We start from the raw sequence: 17,091 nt of genomic DNA on the forward strand, positions 1-17,091 counted from the left end.
GCTGTCTCCCACTCTCCTGCCCTACTTCTCACTCTGTCTTCACTGCCCTGGAAGCTACTGAGTCTCGATTCTTCCCCACCCTGATGCCATCGTCGAGAAAAGCATCACTCAGGTCCATGGCTCTTCCAAAGGATTTATTGGTCATATTTACATCTATTGCAAATAATGAGGAGGCAGTAGGGGCACAGGCTCAGATCTCATCTCTGCTCCAGAATGTGAGGGTCCTGGGATGCCTGGGTCTTCCCATTTCCTGGGAGACCTGAGATGCAGAGATTATTCTCACCCCTTCTCTCGGGGTGTTGGACCATAAGAGTTCTGGGCTCAGGGGCTGCCTCCTCAGTTCAAGGCACAAACACTGTGGTGAGGGGTGGGCAGGCGAGGCAGGGGGTCACTCCTGGCAGGCACCAGCTGGACCAGACCATCTTCCCTCCCCTGGTCCTGCCCTCTTTCTTTGCCTACTGGTCCCACACTGGGCAGAGCCTGGCTGGGTGGACACTTAAACCCCAGCCCAAGGCCCTTAACTCCCGGACCACGGCCAGCCCTCTTTAGAGGCTGAGGTCCAAGCACCATCAGTGTCCTGGACTGGAACAGCTTCCCTGTCCTTGTGAGACAAGGGCACAGAAATTTCGGCGGTGGGGGGTGGTGGGTGTCCCTGGCTGGACAGGGCCAGGCTCCCCTCCTCTTCTCAGAGTTTCCCTGTCCCTATGTGGACCCAGAGGGCAGAGCTAGGGAGAAGAGGGGGTGATGCTTCCCAGTGTTCTCTCTCTCCTGCTTCCTGCTGACCAAGGGCCGCATCTCCCCCAGCCATGAAGATCCTTTCAGGCAGCCCTGTGGCTCTGGAAGTTCGGGAACCTGGACCCCGGCCTCACCCTTGCTCGTAGGTCATGTGGGCGCTCAGGATGTAGGGCCTGAGGCTTGCCCAGAGGGAGCTGCTGGGAACACAAGGGTGAGGGATGGACTCCTGGGGGATGTCTGCCGCCCCTCGTTGGCCAGCCCTGCTCCAGCCTACGCCAGGAGGCGGATGACTCCGTTGTCTGAGCCCAGCAAGAGGTGGCGTTTGGTGGGCAGCAAGGCCAGGCTGGTGAGCGTGCCTCGGAAGTTCTCAGAGCTGAGCTTGGTGGTGGCCTGGGAGGGTGGCTCAAGTAGGGAGCAGACGCCGATCTTGTTGGCCACAGTGCCCGTGACCACCTCGCTACCATATAGGTCGAAGGTATGGATGGGGTCAGATGCTGACTTGTAGTGGTGCATAGGCTTCTGTTCCAGCTCTTTCCACACGGTCAGGGAGTGGTCAGAGGAGGAACTGACCAGGACACTGCCCTCCACCGCCTGCCCAGGGAGAAGAGAGTTTTAGCAGGGCCTGGGCCCTCCCGTGTGCCTTACGAGCTCCCAGGGTCTTCTATTTTCTTGCCCAGTACCTTCCAGGAAGATAGAGGATCCTGGGCAGGGGACCAGTTGCCCCCTCCCACCACATTATATATTAGTGTTGGTTAATGCAACTATGTTAAAGTGCCTTTAACCTAGACATCACTGTAATATGAGCACTTACTATATATCTAGACATTGTGTTGGGCATGCCATATTACCACATTTAATTTTCGTGACAACTCACTCTATGACGTAAATGCTGTTGTTATTCCCATTTTCCCATTTGACAGAGAAAAAACCTGAGGCTCAGAAAAGTTAAGTAATCCTACCAAGGTCACAGAGCAGTAAGTGGCACTACCAGGATTAACAGCCAGGCTGACCCCAAAGCCCTCCTGACACTTCCGTGGAAGGTCTGAATTTAAAGGTATCCAAACCCCAGGCTCCCCTAGGGTCCTGGACAGAGTTGGGGACAGTCAGCCCTTAGCAGTGGTAGTACATGTCCCCTGGCTGCAGCCAGGATAGGGAGGGAGTGCCCTGTCCTTCCCTCCTGTCTGTCCCTGAGCAGTTCCTTGAGGTCTGTGACTGAGAATGGGCGGTGGTAGGGGCAGGATCCCCATGCCGGGATGTCCTTGCCCCCACCAGGGTAGCCCAGCATGGGGCATGGACTCTGCTCAGTGGTCTGGGGGCAGTAAACAGCCTCCCAGCTCAGCTTTATTTAACCTGAACTGGGTCATGGACAGGGCCTGACCCCTGATCCTCCAAGCAAGGCAAATATGGACAAGGGTTACTCATTAGAGCATCCCCAGGGAGCAGCAGGGTCAGCTTGCCCCCTGGTTCCTGCCCCCATGGCCTGTCTGCCTCCAGGGCTGCTACAGTGCAGCCAGCTCTAACCCTCTCCGCCCGTGAGCCCTGGGGCACATACAAAAGGGAGATCATCTTAAATGGAGCCTGTCCTGGGTGGGCCCTAGGAGGACCTGGGGTAGGAGCTGGCCTGGGCAGTGAGGAGGGGAAGGGGACCTGGCCAGTCACCTTAATCTGCAGGATGTCCCCTTCATGGGCCGGCCAGCCACGCAGAACCAGGCCGGTACGGGTGTCCAGGAGCACCATGAAGCCCGAGGAGAAGCCAGCCACAACACTACGGCCACTGGGGCTGACGGCCAGGGAGCGGACAAGCCCAGGGTTCAGCCCGCCGCCGAGGCGGAACTCATGCTGCAGGCAGAGGGAGATAAGTTATGTGCTGCCACCCATTCCAACCTATTTCTCCCCCCCAAGTCCATGCAGCTTAAAGGCCTGATCCTCTATTCCACCACCTCTCCATCAAGCAGAGGGGTCCCCTTCATTTCAGATCAGAGTCCCACCCCCCAGGATTTGCTGCTATGGGTGACTTGTCTCCAAAGAGAACTACACCCCTAGCCTTCTCTCTTCAGAGTCTCTCCTCCCTGCTAGGCATCCAGGCGAGGGCACAGGGAACCAGTCGCCCCTGACCTGTAGGCCAGGCTTCCTGCAGTCCACAAAGCGCAGGGTCGAGTCAGAGCTGGCCATGGTGATGCTGGTATGGGGGGCAGGCATGACAGCCACAGCAGTCAGGGGCACCCGGCTGTCCCATGGCTCCATCATGCGAAGGGTCTTCCCTGGGAAGGAAAGGCACAGTGTGTCTAGGGTCCCAATACCTGATGGAAGAGCCCCAATTCTTCCTATCTCCCTGACCTACCCTGTATATATGCCTCTCATATCCCAGAGGACCTCAAAAAATGCTAAAGATGTTTTTTACTCTCCTGCCTTCCTGTTTCCGTGGCCAGGCCAGGCTCCTGTCCCTAAAGTGACCTCTTCACAGGGCGCCTCCTGACCAAATGCCACCTCTCCTTAGTCTACCTCAATGCTACTCCATCCCCTCCCCCTTTAAAAACCTTATTAGCCTTATTTGTCCCCACCACGATGCCAAAAAATCATCAAGCAACCTTTTGTCAAACTTGATCGACACACTACACATTAAGCCAAACTCCTATGTACATCATCCTCTAAACCAGCTCTGATTCCCATTTTACAGATGGGAAAATGAACGCTTCCAACAGCAAAGTGACTTGTGCAAGGTCACTTAGCAAATAAGCTGGCAGCACCAATTCCAACTCAGGGCTAATGGATTCCAACTCAGGGCTAAGGGATTCCAACTCAGGTCTAACTGCTCCTCTGTGCAGCCTCACGGAAATGCCACACACTGTATACCATCACATCCCAACTGCCCAACCCTGGGCCCCCATACCCAGAGGCCTGGCAGGGCGCAGGCTGGCAGCAACAGAACAGGCCTCACCTGGGCCCGCTCACCTGTGAAGGGGTCCCAGACGTGCACCGCCCCGTCACAGCTCACCACATACTGTGGGGCCTCAAGCTGGCCCACAAAGAAGACACTCTTGCGGTGCTGGGCATAGACAAGGCGTGGGGCTGTCTCACTGGTGCCATCCCCAGAGTTATAGAGTGGCCAGAGGCGCACAGTGCGGTCCTTGCTGCCACTCAGGAAGAAGTCCTCATTGCTCAGGGGTGCCACACACTTGACAGCTCCTGAGTGGCCTGGGAAGCTCTGCAGGCGGATCTGATGGAAGTGAAAGTGGGCATCCTGCTGGCTCACACCAATCTCGTACTGCCAATATGCTAGCCAGTTGCCACTCAGCCCATGGGCACTCCGTGGCAGCTCCCGCTTCAGCGCGTTGTCCTCCTCACTGTCGAGGCCTCCACTGCCCACACCAGGGATGGGGCCCAGCAAGCTGGGGCTCTCAGGCTGAGAGTCATCAGGAATCTGGATGCGGTTCCCGACCAGAACACTCCCAAAGGTCCCCGAGTGGCCATCATCCTGGGGGCAGCTCCCACTCTGGAGGTCCCACTCGAGGCCGCTGCTGGGTACAGTGGGCTCCACGCTGGCAGGATTGCGACTGCTTGGACTGATGCTCTCCAAATACAGCCCTGCCAGCTCCCCAACCAGCTCGTGGTTGGGGATGATTTTCTGGATGATGTCACCTGGATGGGAGTGGGAGAGGTCCTAAGATTAGGGAGGATGGCAGGCAGCTGCCGCCATCCTGCCAAGGCTGAGAACCAAACCACAGAAGACAGGGCAGGTCTGGCTGTGCAACTCTGGGCAAGTAACTCTTCATCGCCGAGCTTGTTTCTTCCCCAGAAAAACGTAGATTCATTCACATGAGTATCCTCTATATGTGCTGGGTGCCATGCAGAGCATCAGAAATAGGATGGCGAGAAAGACAGCTGGTGCTCTCCCTCCCAGGGCTCAGATTTCAGTGGAGGAATGAATGATAACATATCTGACCACAGGGCTGCTCATCCTATTCAGGGACATGACACACGTACTCCCTCGGCAGTGCCAGGCCTGAGCTATGTAAATGGTGGGCCGCTTATTCCTCTCAGCAGCTCCTGGAGATGTCAGTACACCAGCCTGATGCCTCTGCCTTCCCCAAGGATACTTTTTTTTTTTTTAATTTTTTTTAATTAATTTTTCCCTAAGGATACTTTAGACCAAGCTCCTGTGCCCCTTGCTGGCTAATGCTCAGGCCCTGTTTATATGTCATCGTGAGAGTCTGAGGTTTCCAGGCCAAATCCCTTTGCTCTGACCCAGAACACTGTGCTGAACACCCACTACTGGCTCTGGGGGCAAGGGGAGCACAGAGCCCTCCCAGGGGAAGAAACACAGCCACGAAGGCTTTGCAAGGGGATGTCATGGGGTAGTACCCAACAGGCAGGAGAAGGGCACGTAGATTGTGTACGCCATCTCCAGGGTGAACACCTTCTGCAGCTCGTCCAGCAGGGTGGGGTCCACTAGCCGCTGCTGCCCATCGGAGAAGGCTACCTCTGGCAGCTGGCCCTCACTGCGGCCCCCAGGATCCAGCTTCAGATCCTGTGGGCAGGGAATCCCAGAGAGTCAGCCAAGTTCACAGCCCTGGCCCGCCCAACCCAGCCAGGTAAGGGAAGTAGGTCTGCCTGCCTGGTGCTGAAGCTCATGCAGCTGAGAGAAGACTTGAAAGAAGGTGGCCACAGGCTCGCTCAGGTGCTGCTGGACCATCTCCTGTCCAATGCGCAGGCATATGAGGGCGATGAGGCTGATGGTTTTCATACATAGGACAGTCCGGGCCTGGGCCCCACTCGGGAACCTGGAAAGATAGTACATGAGCTCTATCACCTCCCCCGTCACTCTGCAGGACTTGCCCAGAATCCATCAAAAGCTTTAAATGAGAAGAGCTACAAGACCAATTGGTCCCAACCAGATAAGAAAACTGAGGCACAGAAGGAAGGCGTGGTTTGCTCAGGGTCACACAGCTGGATCAGAACCAGGACTCCTGACACCTAGTCCAGTCTCACTCCCCAGCTTCCCAGCCCCTCCTGGGGAGTCCCCTCAGCTGGGCCACTCCCAGCCCAGGGGTGGGGCAGCAGCCTACCCAGTGACGAGGGAAGTGAGGAAGCTGAGCACAGGCAGTAAGACCTCGTGGCTGATTCGGGGCAGGATGTCCATGAGGGTGGTGTCTGAGAGGTACACGATGATCTTCTGGGTCAGAGTCACTGCCGCCAGCAGTCCTGCCTCCTTACGGCTGTTCAGTCGACTGGGGCCCGAGGTGCTACCTGGGGCCACCTAGGACCACAGAGTAGATGAGGGCCAGGCTGACCATGAACCCCCTGAAACCCCCAGATTTCCCAGATCTGCCCTTAAGCTTCTTGGCTTCCCCTGAGGCTGCCAAATCAGTGACTGACCAGGTAGCTGATGTAGGGCAGGTACTGGTAGGTGAGGACAGGCTCCCCGTACAGATGAGCGATGTGGAGGAGGCAGCTGAGCACAGGCCCCGACACTATATCACCCAGTATCGGTCTCTTCTGGTAGATGTTGCCAGCACTCAGCGGGGGGCTCTCACCACTGCTCACCATGAACTGCTGCCGAGTGGGCCCTGCCAGGGAAGAACCAGCAACCTTGAGTAGCTAGTGGCAGACAGGAGGAAGGTCAGTCTTCCAGGAACTATGGTAGCAACTCCAGCCTGAGGGTTGCCCCCGTGCCCTACCCAAGGAAGAAAGGAGCTTGCACAGACTGGGACCCAGGATCTGGCAGGGAGGTGGAAGTGGCAAGGATCCCCTACGGGGAGTTGAAAATGGACAGAGGGTCTGGGATGAAGCCCCATCTCCATCACTGACCACAGGCCTTACCAACATAACAAGATGTCAGCAAGCGGAGCAGGTTCCGGGCCACGTAGCGAGAGGCCACTGTGGGGCCAAGCTTGGCAGACAGCCAGCGGACCATCTTGCAGGCTGTATCTGCAAGACGGGAGCAGGCCCTGAGCTTATCAGATAATGGCGGCTTGCCGCCTCCTCCCACCCCACCCCACCCCAATACACCCCTCCTAGCCAATTCTGGCTGCAAACCTGCCAACTGGCCCAGCCAAAGCCAGGTGCCTCATATCAGCACCCTCTATTTCAGAGTGGCAGAGGTGGCCTGTGGCTTTGGGACTGTCCCGGGTGACCCTGGCTTTGGGACTGCTCCAGGATCCTCTCCTTGGGCACAACTTGCAGAAAGGTTATGCTTTCAGGGAATCTTCTCAAGCTGCTCAATGAGGCCTGGCCTAGCCAGGCCCTGGTTCCCTTCCCTTATAGCCTGTGTTCCCTCTTCTTCCCTTCTCTCTCCCTGTCTAAGCATGCTAGCCTTTCACTGATTCTTTAATGGAACCATAATAGCCACATAGCCTCATACATGCTGTTCCCTTTGCCTGCTATGCTCTTCCCACTGTAGACCCTACCATTTTTGCCTTGCTACCTCCTATTTATGACCTCAACTGGCCCTACTTTCTTTTTTTTCTAAAGATTTTACTTATTTATTTGAGAGAGCAAGCACAAGTGGCGGGGGGAGGAGCAGAAGGAGAGGGAGAAGCAGACTCCCTGCTGAGCAGGGAGCCCAATGCAGGCCAATCCCAGTACCCTGGGATCATGACCTGAGTGGAAGGCAGATGCTTAACTGACTGAGCCACCCAGGTGCCCCTGGCTCTACTTTCATGGAAGTCTTCCCTGACCACTAAAAACTAGATCTAAGCTGTATTTATATTCCCTTGTAGCACCCAGCCCACATTTAAGTAAGACTGTCTACAATGTGGCATCTCCTCCAACTGGAGGTGAGCTCCAGGAGGGTAGGTGCATATCTGTGCTGCATGTAAATCTGCTAGATTCACACCCTGGTACAGACTAGGTACTCAGAAATGCTGAATGAAAACCAGAGTAAAGAAAAGTTAATACCTACTCTTCTCAAACTATTCTAAAAATAGAAGAGTAAGGAAAATATCTAAATTAATTCTATGAAGCAGTATTATTTTGACACCAAAACCAGATAAAGACACTAAGAGAACTACAGGCCATTATCTCTGATGAATATAGATGCAAAAATTCTCAACAAAATACTAGCAGACTAAATCCAACAACACATTAAGAAAATCATTCACCACGATCAAGTGGGATTTATTCCTGGAATGCAAGGGTGGTTCAATATTTGCAAATCAACCAACATGATACATCACATCAGTAAGAGAAAGGATAAAAACCATATCATCATTTCAACGGACGCAGAGAAAGTATTTGACAAAGCACAATATCCATTCATGATAAAAATCCTCAACAAAGTAGGCCAACAGGGAACACACCTCAACATAATAAAGGCCTTATATGAAAAACCAACAGCAAACATCATCCCCAGTGGGGACAAACTGGGAACTTTCCCCCTAAGGTTAGGAACAAAACAAAGATGTCTAGTATCACCCCTGAAAGTCTTAACCACAGCAATTAGACAATAAAAAGAAATAAAAGGCATCCAAATTAGTAAGGAAGAAGTAAAAGAAGAAGTAAGACTTTCACTGTTTGCAGATGACATGATACTGTACATAGAAAACTGTAAAGACTGCACAAAAAAACTACTAGCACTAATAAATGAATTCGGTAGAGTCACAGGATACAAAATCAATGTACAGAAATTTGTTGCATTTCTATATGCTAATAATGAAGCAATAGGGATCCCTGGGTGGCTCAGCAGTTTAGCACCTGCCTTTGGCCCAGGGCACGATCCTAGAGTCCCAGGATCGAGTCCTACATCGGGCTCCCGGCATGGAGCCTGCTTCTCCCTCAGCCTGTGTCTCTGCCTCTCTCTCTCTCTCTATGTCTATCATGAATGAATAAATAAAATCTTTAAATAATAATAATAATAATAATAATAATAATAATAATGAAGCAATAGAAAGTGAAATTAAGAAAACAATCCCATCTACAATTGCACCAAAAATAATAAAATGTTTAGGAATAAATTTAACCAAAGAGGTAGAAGGCCTATACTTCGAAAAATATGAAACACTGATGAAAAAAATTGAAGATTTCCAAAGAAATGGAAAGGCATTCCATGTTCATGGATTGGAAGAACAGATATTGTTAAAATGTCTAAACTACTCAAAGCAGTCTACACATTTAATGCAATCTCTATCAAAATACCAACAGCAGTTTTCTTTTTTTTTTTCCAACAGCAGTTTTCACAGAACTAGAACAATCCCTTTTTTTTTTCATAATTTTATTTTTTAAAAATTTATTTAGTTGAGAGAGAGCGCACAAGCAGTGGGGAGGGGTAGAGGGAGAAGTAGACTCCCCACTGAGGAGGGAGCCTGATACAGAACTTGATCCCAGGACCCTGGGATCATGACCTGAGCCAAAGGCAGATGCATCATAATCAATTGAGCCACCCAGGTGCCCTAGAACAAACAATCCTAAAATTTGTACGGATACTATACTTGATCTTAGCCAAAAAGCTGAAAAGTGATTAAAATTTGTATGGAACCACCAAAGATCCTAAATAGCTAAAGCAATCTTGAAAAAGAAAAGCAAAACTGGAGGTATCACAATTCTAGACTTCAACTTACATTACAAAGCAACAGTAATCAAAACAGTATGGTACTGGCACACAAATCAATGGAACAAAATACAAAACCCAGAAATAAACTCACAATTTCAATTAATCTTTGAAAAGGAGAAAAAGAAAGACTATACCAATGGGAAAAAGTCCCTCCAACAAATGGCATTGGAAAAATTGGACAGCTACATACAAAAGAATCAAACTGGGGGCACTTGCATGGCTCAGTCAGTTAAGCGTCCGACTTGATTTCAGCGGAGGTCTTGATCTCAGGGTCTTGAGTTCAAGCCCCACATTGGGTTCCACACAGGACATGGAGGCTACTTAAAAAAAGAAAAATCAAACTGGCCCACCTTCTTACACTATACACAAAAATAAAATAGTGAGAAAAAAATTAAACCCAAAATGGGATTAAAGACTTAAATTTGAGACCTGAAACCATAAAAATCCTAGAAAAAAGGACAGGTAGTAATTTATCTGACATCAGCCATAGCAACATCTTTCCAGACATATCTCCTGAAACAAGGGAAACAAAAGCAAAAATAAATTATTGATACTACATTAAAATAAAAAGCTGCACAGCTAAGGAAACAATCAACGAAACTAAAAGGGAACCTAAAGAATGGGAGAACATGTTTACAAATAACATATCTGATAAGGGCTTAGTATCCAAAATATATAAAGAACTGTTCCAACTCAACATCCAAAATACAAATAATCCCATTTAAAAATGGGTAGAAGACATGAGGAGACGTTTCTCCAAAAAAGACATCCAGATGGCCAACAGACACATGAAAAGATGCTAAACATCACTCATCATCAGGGAAATGCAAATCAAAACTCCAATATCATCTCACACCTGTCAGAATGACTGAAATCAATAACACAAGAACAGTGTTGGCGAGGATGTGGAGAAAAAGGAACCCTTATACACTGTTGATGGTAATGTAAACTGTTGCGGTCACTATAGAAGACAGTTGGGAAGTTATCAAAAAGTTAAAAATAGGAGTACCTGGCTCAGTTGGTTCAGCATCTGCCTTCAGCTCAGGTCATAATCTCAGGGTCCTGGGATCAAGCCCTGCATCAGGATCCCTGCTCAGGAGGGTGTCTGCTTCTCCCTCCTCCCCTCCTCCTGCTCATTCTCTTTCTCTCTCTCTAGTAAATCTTAAAAAGAAAATGTTAAAAATAGAACTACCCTGTGATGCAATAATTGCACTACTGGTATTTACCCCCAAAATACAAAAACACAAATTCAAAGGGATACATGCACCCCTATGCTTTTTGCAGCATTACTTATAATAGCCAAACTATGGGAGCAGCCCAAGTGTCCACTGATGGATGAATGGATAAAGAAGATGTGGTGTATATACAGTGGAATAGTATTCAGCCATAAAAAAGAATCATATCTTGCCATTTGCAAAGACATGAATGGAGCTAGAGTATTGTGCTAAATGAAATAGAGATAAATATGATTTCATAGTCATCTGTGGAATTTAAGAAACCAAACAAAAGAGCATGAGGTGCCGGGGCGGGGGGCGGTGCAGCCGGTTGAGTTCCCAACTCTTAGTTTCAGCTCAAGTCATTATCTCAGAGTTGTGACATCAGACTCCATGCTCAGTGCTTAGTCTGCTTAAGACTCTCTCACTCTCCCTCTGCCCCTCCCTACCATGCATGCATGCTCACATGTGCTCTCTCTCAAATAAACCTAAAAACAAAAAAAGAAAGAAAAGAGCAAAATAAAAGGAGAGAGACAAACCAAAAAACAAACTCAACTCTAAAGAACAAACTGATGGTGACCAGAGGGGAGCTGGGTGGGGGATGGGTGAAATAGGTGATGGGGATTAAGGAGGGCACTTGTTGTGGGGAGCACTGAGGAATGTATAGAATTGTTGAATTACTGTGTACATGAAACTAATAAAACACTGTATGTTAAATATACTGGAATTAAAAAAACAAAAACAACCCACAGCATGCCTGGCTGGCTCAGTCAGAAGAACATGTGACTCTTGGGATGCCTGAGTGGCTCAGCAGTTGAGTGTCTGCTTTCAGCCCAGTGTGTGATTGTGGAGTCATGGGATCGAGTCCCACATCAGGCTCCCTGCATGGAGCCTGCTTCTCTCTCTGCCTCTCTCTCTTTCTGTGTCTCTCATGAATAAATAAATAAAATATTTTAAAAAAAGACATGTGACTCTTGATCTCAGGATCATGTGTTTGAGCCTCATGTTGGGTGTAAAGATTACTTAAATAAATCACCAGAGGACTGTTTAACCAGCACCTTAAGGCCTGAGAACTCACCAAGGAGGATCTTCTGTTCTTTGCCCTCCGACTGCTCAGTGAGCGGCTCCTCCTCTTCTTCCCCATCTGTCTCGCCACTGCGGGCCACGACTGTATCCATGGACAGCACGGTGTCAGAGAGAGTGAGTTCAGATGCCCTGGTGATCTCATCTTGCTCCCCATCTCCCTCCTCCTCCTCCAGCACCACGCAGCCTTCCTCGTCCTCCTCTTCCTCCTCGGAGCCCTCGCTCTGCTTCAGGTCCTGGCTGCTGTCGCCCGATCTGAGGCCACCCTCCTCTGTGGCCCGCTCCTCACCCAGGGAGGTCTCGCTGGTGCTGCTCTTGTCACTCAGCCGACCCAGGCTCACAGCCTCAGCTTCCCGGGGCTGTGGGGACTCAGCCACATAGAGCCCAGCTTGGAAGTCCTCAGTCTCAGGGAGGTAGGCCTGGTCATGGAAGCTGACACCAGACGTGTAGTCTGGAAGCCCCAGGCCCGAGGAGGCAGCAGGCTCACCATCCATCTGAATTTCCTCCCTGAAAGCACAGGAGCTGGGCCTGGCCCCTGGGAGTTCACTGTCCTCATCCTCAGTGGCACCCACCAGGCCCTTGCTTTCCTCCTGGGAGGCCTCCACACCAGCCAGCACCTGTAGGACGTGGGGCAGCAGGTGGATGAGAAAGGCCTGCAGGCCCAGCCGCACCATTAGCTGGGCCACAAAGCAGTCAGTATACAAGTAGAAGCGGCCATGTAACCTGCAGGGGCTCTCATACGCACCGATGAGAGGCTTCAGCAGGTACTTGTTAGCATTTTTGGGGCCTAGTGCCTTAGCAACAGGTTCAAACAGGTACCAGGCTGTGTACACGGCCGTGTGCTCCTCAGACATGAGCGACAGCACGAAAGGCAGCAGGATCTCCAAGCCCTCTGGGGTGATGTCACTCAGCACTGCACCCAGTTGCTGCCACAGAGCGAAAACCAGCTCCCGCCCCTGAGCCTCATCCTCCACCCGCCTTGCCTGATACAGGAGGATGAACTTGTGTAGTGCTGGGAAGTACGGGGGGAAAGGGACCACAGAGCTGAAGGGGCTCAGGAGCTGGGCTGGGCAGGGAGGGGGCAACCCCTGGGAGACAGGCCTGTACTCAAAGAGTGGGGCCAGCTTGCCCTTCCCTGCCCCCACAGGGCCTTCGGGGCCACTCAGCTGCAGCAGTATGTCCAGCACGGGCTGCAGAGACACAGGGACCTCCTTGGGGTGGCGTGTGCAGAGCCTCCGAACAGCCTCAAAGCGTACCCACAGTGGTGCATCAGGCTGCAGCGTTCGGACCCTGGTGGCAAACACCATTTCTGCCAATAGAATACCCAGCGCCTGCATGTCCCGATGGAAGAGTTCCCGCAGCTGCACGGGTGGCTGGACCTGGGGCTGCTCGAGCACCTCCAACTGGCTCCCTAGGCCTTTGGTCAGGAAGTTGCCTAGTTTCTCTAGCCCTTCCAGAGGCTGCACAGGATTGAAGCCCTCGGGAAGAAGAATCTTCCCCTCCTCCCCTTCCCCGGGGTCTGCGCCAGCAGGTTTGTTCCTGCGTCCTGGTCGAGAGGCCGAGGCCACTGAGAAAGACAGGAGGCCTGGGGGCACCTGACTGGAGGAGGAGGAGCCCAGCTGGTCACCTGCTTTCCCCGAGAGGGAGATGGAATCCAGAGCTTCCGTGGCCTGTTCTAAGTCATCTTCCCCTGCCACGAGCCTGTCCCTGGCCCAGCCAGCCTCACAGGGAGTGGCTTCCAAAACCAGCCTACCCATCCCATTTGTGAGCTGTCCAGGTAAGTCCTCCCGGCCTATGCTCTCCTGAATGGTCTGGAACAACACTCTGGGGATGAGCGGAGGCTCAGGGGAAAGGGCAGGAGCCCCAGCCAGCCGTTGGGGGTGTGGCTGATCAAAGAGCTGTACCACGCCATAGCTGGTCAGGTGTGTGTGGGCATCCACCAGGTGCAGACACACATTCTTTTCTTTCACAGCCTCCTTGCCCTGGAGTTTGTAGCCAAATGTGAGGTCAATCCAATGGTGCAGGTCCTGGGACACCTCTGGGCTCTCCAACAGCGCCCGGTGGGCAGACACAAACTCCTGGCTGGAGCCACACCAGGCTGGCACATCCAGGTCAGGCATGTCAGGGTGGATGGAGCAGAAGATAGAGGGGTCAGTATAGAACTCGGGAATGCACTCGTCAGGTGTCCAGTTCTGCATACGCTCCATGCTGGCGGGATACTCATGGGGCTCCCACTGTGCCCGCACGTGTCCACAGAGCACCGACCGGGGTGTCCGCCGAGCCTTGTACACGTAATATGTGATGTCAGAGAGCACATCTGAGATGTGGTGAGGAACGTGAGGTGGCTCCCCACCGCCTGTACCACCTGCTACAAACGCCTGCCGCGTCATCTCATAGGTGAAGTCCAGCTGCTTATCCCCCTTGTTGAGGCGGAACTTGGACTTGCGTAGGTCTCGAAAGCGCCCATGGGGTGTGGTGAAGTCCACCACCCAGGGCAACACTGGGTGGTAATTGGGATCCCCCTGCCGCCGACCTGCCAACCTATTTAGCTGCATGAGGTAGTGGAAGTTGCTGATCCGGCCATGGACCCAATCTAGCACGAGGCCACGAAGTTCCTCCTGGCAGCTGGGACATCCAGGTCTCCCCCCTCCCTCCTCTCCAGGTCCACTGCCTGGCCCATCCCTTGCCACAGGGATCTCCTCACTCTCGTCCTCCTTGGGCCTTTCGTAAGCACTCAGGTCCAGCCGGAGCTCACTGCAAAGCTTCTCATCTACAGCGATGTGGTGCAAAGTCAGGGCCCCGCAGGCCAGTCCCTGGCGGTGACAGGCATCCATTGCCCTCAGCACACGGAAGAGGATGAAGAGCACCTTGGCCTGGCTGTTGGTTAGCTTGGCAGGGCTGAAAGTGACCACATCATGCAGGGAGAACTGTACATAAGGGTGCACAACGTAAAGCATCTCTGGAGACTCCAGCAGGGCCTCAGCTTGCAAAAGACTGGGACAGGCCAGGCTGCCCCGAAGAGGACAGGGACCATCTCTTGCATAGGATGGGCACTGGGTAAATTCACCCACCGACAGGAAGGGACAACCATAGACCCTCTGCAGAGCCTGTCGTACCAAGTCCAGCGCAGGGACAGCTGAAGGGGCAGGACTATGACTATAGGGCTGCCCATAAGTACGATAAGCATGGCGCCACAGGTTGCGATAATTCTGGGCAGCCACATCCTGCATGAAGCGAGTGAGGGTCTCAGGGCTGGTGGACCCCTCCTCAGAAGGCAAGCCGCCGCCCAGGGGGTAGGACAGCCTCCGTTTCCGCAGACCGTGCACCTCCACGCGCGTCCAGCCGGGGGGCAGCTTCTGCACGGAGCGTTGCAGAAGAGTCCTCACTTCCGCCTCGTTCAGGCCCTCTGCCCGGGGGCAGGGTCCGAGGGGCACCCGGCGCTCGCGGAGGCTGGCCAGCCAGCGCGCAGGCACTAGGGCCACCACGTAGGTGCCCCCCGGGGCCGGAGCCAGCTGCCGGGCATCGATGTTCAGGTCCGTCTCCACGCTCTGCAGCAGCTCCTCCATGTCGGGGCTTGGGGGCGGGGACCAGCAGGCGGCCCCGCGAGTGAGAGAGACTTCCCGCCCCCGGCTCCCCAGGGCCACCCCCTCCCGGCCGCCTGGGGGCAGCGCGGGGCTAAGCCCGGCCATGGCCCTGCCCGCGACGGCTTCCGGGGTTCCAGGCCCGGCGGGCAGCGGATGGGCAAGGGACCGGGGCTGCGGGAGAGGCGGCAGCGGTGGGTCGGGGAGGGCGGAAGAGGAGCTCTTACCGCTCCGCAGGGTCCTGCGCTCCGGGCGCAGCCGAGCAGGGGCCGCGGGGCGCCGGAGTCGGGCTCTGCCGTGACCGGTCAGCTGACGCGGCTCACGTGATCGCCCCGGCACGGAAACAACCGCACGTGGCTCCGCTGGGCCGGCGGGACCGCGCCTCCCGCCGGCGCCACCGCCTGGCCGACCTCGGTGCCCTTCCTCCCGGTGCTCTGCTCGGGTCAGGTGGCGGCTAGGTTTCCTTGCGGAGCAGGGGCAGGGATGCTGAAAGGCCACGAGGTTTCCCCCTCCCTCGCCGGCTTCCTCCTGCACGCACCAGAACGCGGATTTAAGGAGGATTTTTCCGGAGATCCCAGCCTTTAGCGGGCTGATCCCCCCCTCCCCTCTGGTTTTATAGATAAAAAGCCGCCAGCAGAGCTAGGGCTTTTGGCCTTAAGCCCCTTCAGCGCCTCCAAGCTGCCTACCAAGTGAAGGACCTTTTAGTTTTCCAACACATTTCATCAATAACATTCCATCTGGCTTTTACAACACCCCCTGAAGCAGAAAAGACAGTCAATATGGTTTATATTTTAGGGGTAATACCCAAGAGCCACCAAAGAGGCTTGCCCAAGTGGCTGGTGTGCAAACTTTCTGCCCTAGAGTCCTCCCTCCACACCTCCCCAGCTCTGTGCCTCCAGCCCTCTTGGGGCTTTCTCTCTCTTTTCTTTCAAATTCTGGGCGATCTGAGAGGGAGAGAAGTGTCCCGTGCCCAGACGCTTGTAGTTCATAGGAGGAAACGTTCCCCGAAGACTTCCTGTTGAAGATCTGTGTCTGAGGTGCCAGAGCCTGCTGCTGTGGTCAGAGCCTTGCAGTGCCTACCTTGGCTGGGGGGAGGGTGCAAAATAGGGAGCAGAAACCAGACAGCTAGCACCAAAACTACATGACTTCTTCTAGGGTTCTCGGTTCTGACTCATTTGCAGGGCAAATAGAACATTGTAAAGCCTCTGGCTGTTTTGGGGAGTCTCTCCTAGAAAGCGATTTTGTCTTATATAGGAGTTTGGTGTAGTGATGTGGGGGATCCATAAAGACACTTAAGAAACACTAAAGTCCTAAAGTCTTTAGGAAACAGAGGAAACAAATGGCTAGCTGTGATTGGATTCCATCTGTATCTTCTTTCTTGAAGAAGCAGCGGGAAATTTATTAAAAAAAAAAAAAGAAGAAGAAGCAGCAGCAGCAGCAGCGGGAGCCCATGATGTGCTTGGTCACATGGCCTTGGGCAGTAATAACTTAGAACCATCATTCTTGGAGCACTGATTAGGAGCCAGGCATCCCACTAAGTACTTTGCTGTTTTGTTTAATCCTCACCACAACCCTTTTAAGAAGATATTTTTATAACTGTTTAAAATGAGGAAGCTGACTTCCTTAGGTAACCTGCTCAAGGTCACATAAATAAGAAGTGGTAGAGCCAAGATTAAACTTAGACTATTTCATTCTAAAACTAATGTTCACTGTACTCCTCGGCCATGCAGTATTATTTTTTCGCCTGAGAAATTAGGAGTCCCTTGACAATCTCCAACCCCAACTTTGGTCTGAGTACCCGCAGACAGAGAACTGGTTTTGATAATGGGTAGTGTCTGCTTCTTAGTACCACTAAACTTGGGTTCATCTGGTCTTTGGTCTGTTTACCTAGACTGAGCAGGCACTACTTTTTCTTCCTGCAAGTTGATGT

At 52.7% G+C, this 17,091-nt stretch overlaps 1 protein-coding gene across 1 annotated transcript; it reads right to left on the bottom strand.

The window, feature by feature from the left end:
- Positions 1-117: 117 nt before the first annotated feature.
- WDR81 (WD repeat domain 81) lies at positions 118-15,367 on the bottom strand. Its single transcript, XM_077851772.1, has 10 exons — positions 11,576-15,367; positions 6,556-6,663; positions 6,112-6,302; positions 5,802-5,992; positions 5,351-5,516; positions 5,098-5,263; positions 3,688-4,374; positions 2,851-2,996; positions 2,395-2,574; positions 118-1,326 (listed from the first exon to the last, which is right to left on the bottom strand). The coding sequence occupies exons 1-10, from the start codon at positions 15,267-15,269 to the stop codon at positions 1,006-1,008; spliced, it is 5,850 nt and encodes a 1,949-aa protein (XP_077707898.1). The 5' UTR covers positions 15,270-15,367; the 3' UTR covers positions 118-1,005.
- Positions 15,368-17,091: the final 1,724 nt, after the last annotated feature.

The sequence above is a fragment of the Canis aureus genome, chromosome 16 (genome assembly GCF_053574225.1).
Source record: "Canis aureus isolate CA01 chromosome 16, VMU_Caureus_v.1.0, whole genome shotgun sequence".
Taxonomy (NCBI): Eukaryota; Metazoa; Chordata; class Mammalia; order Carnivora; family Canidae; genus Canis; species Canis aureus.

Bases quoted from the DNA above. Each gene is read 5' to 3' on its own strand.
- WDR81 (XM_077851772.1), bottom strand. From the start codon at position 15,269: ATGGCCGGGCTTAGCCCCGCGCTGCCCCCAGGCGGCCGGGAGGGGGTG. The intron at 5,264-5,350 runs GCAGGCAGACCT...CCCTGCCCACAG, and splicing joins TGCATGAGCTTCAGCACCAG to GATCTGAAGCTGGATCCTGG. The intron at 1,327-2,394 runs GTGACTGGCCAG...CTCCCTGGGCAG, and splicing joins GGGACATCCTGCAGATTAAG to GCGGTGGAGGGCAGTGTCCT.